Source organism: Salmo salar, chromosome ssa17 (genome assembly GCF_905237065.1).
Source record: "Salmo salar chromosome ssa17, Ssal_v3.1, whole genome shotgun sequence".
NCBI classification, from domain to species: Eukaryota; Metazoa; Chordata; class Actinopteri; order Salmoniformes; family Salmonidae; genus Salmo; species Salmo salar.
Window position 1 is genome coordinate 61,660,527 of NC_059458.1, and position 8,996 is coordinate 61,669,522.

Consider the following 8,996-nt stretch of genomic DNA (forward strand, 5'->3'; position numbering starts at 1 on the left):
TGTGTTGATATTCCTTTCTACCGCTCTGGTTTTGAAAGATGCAACGTTAGCCATAGAGAAGTACAAAAGTTTTTCTGCTTTTCTCAACAACATTGATGCCCTGAATTTAGCAGGCGGTATTGACAGATCAGTTGGAAAAAGTGATGGGCTACTTTCTGCACACACCACAGTCAATATGAAACAAAATGACTTTACACAATGCTGGCCAAATAAAATGTAGCTACAATCAAAATGGAGTTAAATGGTTCCAGTCTGCCGTGAAGCGTTCATCCATGTATATGAGTAAAAGTCATGCTACATTTTCAGATATTTTAAAGTTTCTAATTTTGTCAAAGTTACTTTCATTGCAAGTTAAAGTGTACAGTTAGCTAGCTAGCGAATGTTAGCTTGCTGGATCGCTAGCTAACGTTACGTGTGTGATCTGAGTTGAAATATTACTCAAATCAGAAATCCATTTGCATTGCTAGTTATAGCCTAATGTTAGCTAGCTAACATTGAACCTAGTTGTTAGCTTTAGCTACCTGCAGGTTCATACTACAGGTACGACAATGTTTGTATTGGTAGTAACATGAGATGGGATTATCCGGTTCATTGTTTAGCTAGCTAGTTAGTTAGCTACATGTTTTTAAAATTTCTTAAAAAAAAAAAAAAAAAAAAAAATCACCTTTATTTAAACAGGTAGGCCAGTTGAGAACAAGGTCTTATTTACAACTGCGTCCTTGCCAAGATAAAGCAAAGCAGTGCGACAAAAAAAACAACACAGAATTACACATGGGATAAACAAACGTACAGTCAACTACACAATAGAAAAATCTATGTACAGTGTGTGTAAATGTAGTAAGATTAGGCTGGACCACGCAGCCATAATACCGCTTAGGAAGGAGACGCGTTCTCGCTCTTAGAGATGAACGTACTTTGGTGCGAAAAGTGCAAATCAATCCCAGAACAACAGCAAAGGACCATGTGAAGATGCTGGAGGAAACAGGTACAAAAGTATCCATTTCCACAGTAAAACGACTCCTATATCGACATAACCTGAAAGGGCGCTCAGCAAGGAAGAAGCCACTGCTCCAAAACCGCCATAAAAAAAGCCAGACTACGGTTTGCAACTGCACATGGGGATAAAGATCGTACTTTTTGGAGAAATGTCCTCTGGTCTGATGAAACAAAAATGGAACTCTTTGGCCATAATGACCATCGCTATGTTTCGAGGAAAAAGGGGGAGGCTTGCAAGCCGAAGAACACCATCCCAACCGTGAAGCACGGGGGTGGCAGCATCATGGTTGGGAGTGCTTTGCTGCAGGAGGGACTGGTGCTCTTCACAAAATAGATGGCATCATGAGGAATGAACATGATGTGGATATATTGAAGCAACATCTCAAGACATCAGTCAGGAAATTAAAGCTTGGTCGCAAATGGGTCTTCCAAATGGACAATGACCCCAAGCATACTTCCAAAGTTGTGGCAAAATGGCTTAAGGACAACAAAGTCAAGGTATTGGAGTGGCCATCACAAAGCCCTGACCTCAATCCTATTGAAAATATGTGGGCAGAACTGAAAAAGTGTGTGCGAGCAAGGAGGCCTACAAACCTGACTCAGTTACACCAGCTCTGTCAGGCAGGAGGAATGGGCAAAAATTCACCCAACTTATTGTGGGAAGCTTGTGGAAGGCTACCCGAAATGTTTGACCCAAGTTATACAATTTAAAAGCAATGCTACCAAATACTAATTGAGTGTAATATTCTGACCCACTGGGAATGTGATGAAAGAAATAAAAGCTGAAATAAATAATTCTCTCTACTATAATTCTGACATTTCACATTCTTAAAATAAAGTGGTGATCCTACCTGACCTAAGACAGGGAATGTTTACTAGGATTAAATGTCAGCAATTGTGAAAAACTGAGTTTAAATGTATTTGGCTAAGGTGTATGTAAACTTCCGACTACAACTGTATATACTGTATTCTATCCTATTCCACTGTATCTTAATCTATGCCGCTCCGACATTGATTGTGTGTATTGTTAGATGTTACTGCACTGTTGGAGCTAGAAACACAAGCATTTTGCTACACTCGCAATAACATCTGCTAAACATGTGTATGAGACAAATAAAATATGATTTCTAAGAACATTGAAACACAGCCCTGAACATGTATGTTCAGATAATCATACAATTTGAATTTAACAACTGAATGCAACCAACGTTTACATTAATAAAATAAAGCATACTTACAAATGAAAAGCAACAGAAGCGAAGTATTGTACCCTTCCCTTATTCACTTTTTCCTTCTCAAGTGTGTAAACCTCTCTCAAACTACCCCAGTACTATGCTATTTAGTCTGAGTTGACGGGCTCACAATACCATTGTTGTATACCCACTTCTTTAAATGGTTGTTGCTAGTCAGCAGAATGCGGACCAAAAATGTAGCATGTCATGAGATTCTCTGGGGGGACCATGGATGATTCAATTTAATATATAACAAGAGACTATAGTGCAACTCCTTTGTCACCAAAAAAATGTGTTGTATTACAGTACGATAGAGAAATCTGTGTAGGTCAAAAAAGAGCCGGCAACTGATACTATCGATTTATACTTTATAACATATTTTCACGATAACCTCTTTAGATGTACATTTTTACCCTTCCTTCTTTTTTGATACAACAGCAAAGACATATCAATAACTTAATTGGATTCAACAAGGACATAGTTAGTCTTCAATGTTTTTCCGGCTTCACTTCATTTAAATTGTGATGGATGTGAGCAAATAGCTATGGGTGAGTCAATGCTCTATGCAATATTTTTTAATGAGAGGAAGATGTTATTAGATGAAATAAGGAACCTATACAAGATGCATTGGCTACAATAGAGCCCCACAGTGGAGGTGTCATAATACCCATAAAACCTAGAGGTCAAACAATGAAATGGTTCCAATAATTTCCCCACCATGTTTTCCCCTTATTGTTAGGTAATTTTAGAAACACTACGGGCTGTATTCGTGTAGGCTTACCCTGGGTTGACGTTTTGTTAACCGTGTAAATTTCTGGGACAAGGTGATTTATCAATATATTCAGCTCTATTTACTCTCAAATCCAAGATTCTTAACTTTGCCTCGATTCGGCAGTCTCGTCCCGATCATCATGGCATTTGTAGTTCTTTATTATAGCCACATTAGCATTTCATTTTTTTTAGGTTAATACATTGATAAAAGTGTCCTTGTCTTAGAGATTTACACAGTTATCAAAATGTCACGCCAAGGTAAGCCTACATGAAACACAGCCCTTATTTTGAGTTTCTAAAATCCCCTATGGGAAAAATGTATGGTGAAAAAACAATTGGAACCATTTCCTTGTTTAACCGCTAGGTGTTATGGGAATCATGACTCATACTGTGGTACTCTATTTCTCTCATGCAGCATGATCCAATCAGACTGAAATGATTACTGTCCAGCCAATCATAATAAAGATGACTGCGGTGTGTAAACCAAGATCCCCAGGGGGAGCAGCAGATCCATTAGCACTGTGCAAAAGTTGCTCCTCCTACTCACATCTGCAATGAAGTTCAACTTTTATACTGTCCCAAGATGCACAGAAATACAACAATACATGACAAAACAACAAAAAGGTGTCTTTTCCATTTTTAACTGCGTTTTTGGAATTCTTCTCACAGAAACAGGAATGGTCATTTTCACACAACAAAAATAAATAACTCCTCTTCAAGACAATGGATGGAGACACTCAGTCCAAAAACTTGCGGTTCTGGTTCTGACCAAAGAGAGCCACTCGAATCTCAGGCATCATCTGAGCAGAAAGACAGACACTGGATTAGTGCCAAGCTGAACCTCATGAAAAACAGGGCCAAACTATATCTGAGAATTTGCAGTACAATCATGTGTAAAACTTCACACAGCGTATACATCTAAAGAATCTTGGTAAACCGATAGTTTATGCAAGGATATTCACACTGTTGGTTGTTTATATAGGAAAACTGTTAATTAACTAGATGTGCCAGCTGTTCATAGTGCCATTATAGTTCCTGTGAGACTGTCCCTGTGCCCTTACCTGCTGAGCCATGAGGTCCAGTCTGCTCTCTAGGGTGTTGGACACCTTGATCTTCCCATTAGCGTTGTAGATTTCAATACCTCCAGAACTGAAGGAGACACACAAACATCTTTGAATTAACTCATGAACCCTTGACTGACACCTTAGAAAGACCACAGAAGACAATTTTTTTCACTGACGTGTTAATCAATCAATACTAATTCAAAGTAAAACCTAGTTGAAATGAATGGGTTCACATTGAGACAAGGGACTGTCCTCTTACATGTCTGGGGACAGGAAGTTGTCCTGGTCGATGCGAACCTCAATATTGTTCTTCACTGCTGCTTTATAGATGGGAATGGTCTTCTGGATAGCTGCCTGAAAAGGAATACAACATATGAATCAAGCATCAACCCGGTATACTCTTGGAACAACATTGAACTGTTACCGAGTGAAAAGGATCATTCTAACCTGAAGCACCTGCAGGTCCTGTTTACGACAGCGGATGGTCACTTTGGTCTCAAGAAGCTGATAGAAACCCTAATATTAAACAACAGAGCGACAGACACATTCAAAACATTTGCTTTAAATAAAATGAAAAACTCACCGCACAATGCCTTTGACCTAAACAACGTGTAGGCCTATGTACATGCATACTGACATGTTTGCATGAATGTAGGCCTAGAGTAATAGTTATTTCTGTTTCTCTCAGGGTTGTGTCAGTACAGGACATATTTTGGTTCTATTGATCTTATTTTACATGTACGTAGTTCTCCTTGAGCTGTTCTTGTCGATTCATGTTCTGTATTATGTCATGTTTTATGTTCTGTTAGGACCACAGGAAGAGTAGCTGCTGTTTTAGCAATAGCTAATGGGAATCCTAATAAAAACACTAAAACTGTGTCAGTAACAAGTACTGCATTATTTCAAAAAAGGCCTCACCTGCAGAACCAGCCCGTCCATCAGTGCTGGGTACCTGGCTGGGTCCTTGGCTACGTTGGCCAGCCGTTGACGCGCCTCGCTCAACATTTCCTGAGTGCAAACATTGAGAGGGGTTAGCCTATTATTTACATAGAATGCGTTGCTGTAGCAGAACATCATGCCTCTGGCTGTGTTTGAACAAAACAATATGCCAGCCAAGACAAATTAAACTTACTGAAATCATGTCGTCGCGAGCCTTTAACACCTTCAGACGAGCCTGGTTCATCAGGTTAGACATTTGACTACAGAGGAAGAGAGGTAAGTAAACAAGAGGCTGTGGCACAGGACCACATGCCAAGTCCAAGCAGGTGTAAGTTACAGCTATTGTAACATATACTGTGCTTGTTACAATGAATGAGCTGTTGAATGCGACTTCAAATTTAGAATATAAAAGACTTAAAAGGAAGTTGTGTCAGACAAATTCCTCTTTGGAGAAAGAAGAGATTGAGGAAGTCTCTGAGGGAGCTGAGAGACGAGCAGCAACACTGCCTGAGCTGGAAAGAAAAAGAGTGACTAACATTTTCTTCTGCTGCTCGATCTGCTTCTCTTTCTTTTCATAATACTCCATGATCTTCAACCTCTGGGTCTGCACCAGACGGCCCTTCTCGATGTTGAACTCCTCTTCTGCCTGCAGGGGGAGACACTCGTCACTCAGAGTATGCAATGAGGAGGCCCTGTCTTTATGAGGATACATTTTAAGAAGCATTGAACCAGTAGAATTGTTAAAAGGTACTAAAATGATTGTTTTAATTCAGTAAATTCTCATTATGTCTTAGGGGAGTGATCATGCTTTCTTATTTCAGTTGAATGTGCCTATGCAAATCTTTTGAGTTTGTATTTGCTGCAAACACACAATGTGTATGTGCTGAACTATGCCAGTCACTTGTGAATCAGCACTGTACCTTGGCATCAATTTCTTCTGCCTTCTCATTGGCTTCCTGCTCAATGAAGGCCATCATGTGTTTGATCTATACAGGGGGATAGAACAGTGTGAATTAGAGATGATTTGACAGTATAAGACTCACCACATTAGGCATGCTTTCCAAGTCATGTTTCATACTGAAGAGAGTCAAGAGGCAGACTTAGAAACGTCATTGCTCTGTACATGAATTAACTTGTCTCTTTTGGTTCCACCATGTTGTGTCGATTGTGTATAGCTTACATTTCTGTTTCATCCTTTACATCTAACAAAACATGTTTCTAAACCATAAACTACAGAGGGAAATGTAATTATGAAGCCTCCTTATCAATTCTACTTTATATACAGTCCATGAGAAGGGTTGGTGAGACAAGACACCCAGACATAGGATCATTCAAGTTCCTCTGCTGACCATGCGTTTTACCATCATGTGACCATATATTGCATCTCTCCCTCACAAATACAGCACTGAGTAAATGTATTGTGCAATTAGATGTCTAAATTAAATGTATTAACAGTTAAACGTCCTAATTATACTAGACATTGTAATTGTATTTTTGTAGTAGTATTTCTGATTTCTTTTCAAGGACAACCTTGGCATGATACAATCACAATTATGCTCCTTACAAATATACAGTTGCAAACATTTATAATAGGAAAGGAAAAAGGCCTTAATAGAGCAAAAGTTGGATAGACGGGTGAAGGTTAAAAGGCTATAATTGCAATGTACCTGCTTCTGAACGTCGGCATCGCTGAGCGCCATGGTTGCAGCAGTCTAGTATCTTGTTTCCTTGAATAAAATATAAACACCGGGATTTAAATACAATAAATGCAACATGGTTTTCAATATTGTAAATCCTTTAGTGCGATGTATCAATCAATTAATTAAATACCAGTGAAATACAGCCAGGAATGTATGAATTAATCGTTGTAGTCGTGACTAAAGACGTCTACGCTGGATCAGCTGATTTTCAACGTCACATGATGTTTACTTCCGGTCTCACCCACCAGTAAGATGTGTGATGAGCAGACACTACTGGTACTGTATATCATGCCTGCTACGTTTGGTTAGGGGTATATATTAACAAAAACGAGTGAGTGCAGTGGATACATTTGTAAAATATCTAATAAACAGTGGTGGGAAAAGTACCCAATTGTCATACTTGAGTAAAAGTAAAGATTCCTTAATAGTAAATGACTCAAGTAAAAGTGAGTCACCCAGTAAAATACTACCTGAGTAGTATTTGGTTTTAAAGTATCAAAACTAAATGTAATTGCTAAAATGTACTAACTAATAACTAAGTATAACTCATTTCAAATTCCTTATATTAAGCAAACCAGACACCACCATTTTCTTTTACACTCCAACACTCCAACATAATTTACAAATGAAGCATTTGTGTGTGTTTAGTGAGTCCGCCAGATCAGAGGCAGTAGGGATGACCAGGGATGTTCTCTTGATAAGTGCCTGAATTGGACAATTTTCCTGTCCTGCTAAGCACTCAAAATGTAATGAGTACTTTTGGGTCTTAGGGAAAATGCATGGAGTATAAAGTACATAATTTTCTTCAGGAATGTAGTGAAGTATAAGTAAAAGTAATCAAAAATATAAATAGTAAAGTAAAGTACAGATACCCCCAAAAACTACTTAAGTAGTACTTTAAAGTAAGTATTCAACCCCTTTGTTATGGTAAGCCTAAATAAGTTCAGGAGTAAACATTTTGCTTAACAAGTCACATAATAAGTTGCATGGACACACTCTGTGTGCAATAATAGTGTTTAACATTGTTTTTTAATGACTACCTAATCTCTATATCCCACACATACAATTATATGTAAGGTCACTCAGTCGAGCAGTGCATTTCAAACACAGATTCCACAAAGACCAGGGAGGTTTTCCAATGCCTCGCACAAAAGGGCACCTATTGGTAGATGGGTAAATATTTTTTTAAAAGCAGACGTTGATTATCTCTATGAGCAAGGTGAAGTTATTCATTAAACTTTGGATGGTGTATCATTACACCCAGTCACTACAAAGATACAGGCATCCTTCCTAACTCAGTTGCCGGAGAGGAAGGGATTTCACCACGAGGCCAATGGTAACTTTAAAACTGTTACAGAGTTTACTGGCTGTGATAGGAGAAAACTGAGGATGGATACACATTGTAGTTACTCCACAATACTAATACAAATATTATAAAAACATGCATCCTGTTTGCAATAAGGCACTAAAGTAAAACTGCAAAGAATGTGGGAAAGAAATTAACATTATGTCCTGAATACAAAGTGTTATGTTTGGGGCAAATCCAACGCAACATATTTCTGAGTACTATACATATTTTCAAGCATGGTGGTGTCTGCATCATGTTGTGGTATGCCTGTCATCGGCAAGGACTAGGGAGCTTTTTAGGATAAAAAACAAACAAAATAGAGTTAAGCACAGGTTAAAAAAAACACAAGGCCAGAAATACACTGGAGTTGCTTACCAAGATGACATGTAATGTTCCTGAGTGGCCTAGTTACAGTTTTGACTTAAATCAGCTTGAAAATCTATGGCAAGACTTGAAAATGGCTGTCTAGCAATGATCAACAACCAACTTGACAGAGCTTAAAGAATGTTAAAAAGAATATTTCGCAAATATTGACAATCCAGGTGTGCAAAGCTCTAAGAGACTTACCCAGAAAGACTCACAGCTGTAATCATTGCCAAAGACAGACACTTCCAGATGGCAGACAGTCATTCACTGTGCTGTAGAAGGAAAGAATCCAGACTGAGTCAGAACCAGAATGGAAACTCTGTGCTATTTGTAACATGTATTGACTCAGGGGTATGAATACTTATGTAAATTAGATATTTCTGTATTTCATTTTCAATACACTTGCAAACATTTCTAAAAACATGTTTTCACTTTGTCTTTATGAGGTATTGTGCGTAGACTCTCTTCTCTGTATATATCAATGATGTTGCTCTTGCTGCTGGTGAGTCTCTGATCCACCTCTACGCAGACGACACCATTCTGTATACTTCTGGCCCATCTTTGGACACTATGTTAACAA

General features: G+C 38.5%; 1 protein-coding gene across 1 annotated transcript; it reads right to left on the reverse strand.

Moving 5' to 3' along the window:
• Positions 1–2,579: 2,579 nt before the first annotated feature.
• Positions 2,580–6,963, reverse strand: LOC106576269 (V-type proton ATPase subunit E 1). Its single transcript, XM_014153352.2, has 10 exons — positions 6,833–6,963; positions 6,670–6,729; positions 5,923–5,988; positions 5,539–5,648; positions 5,196–5,262; positions 4,982–5,071; positions 4,511–4,579; positions 4,323–4,417; positions 4,061–4,148; positions 2,580–3,799 (listed from the first exon to the last, which is right to left on the reverse strand). Exons 2-10 carry the CDS (start codon positions 6,700–6,702, stop codon positions 3,737–3,739), a joined length of 681 nt encoding a protein of 226 aa, XP_014008827.1. The 5' UTR covers positions 6,703–6,729; positions 6,833–6,963; the 3' UTR covers positions 2,580–3,736.
• Between the last annotated feature and the right edge of the window lie 2,033 nt (positions 6,964–8,996).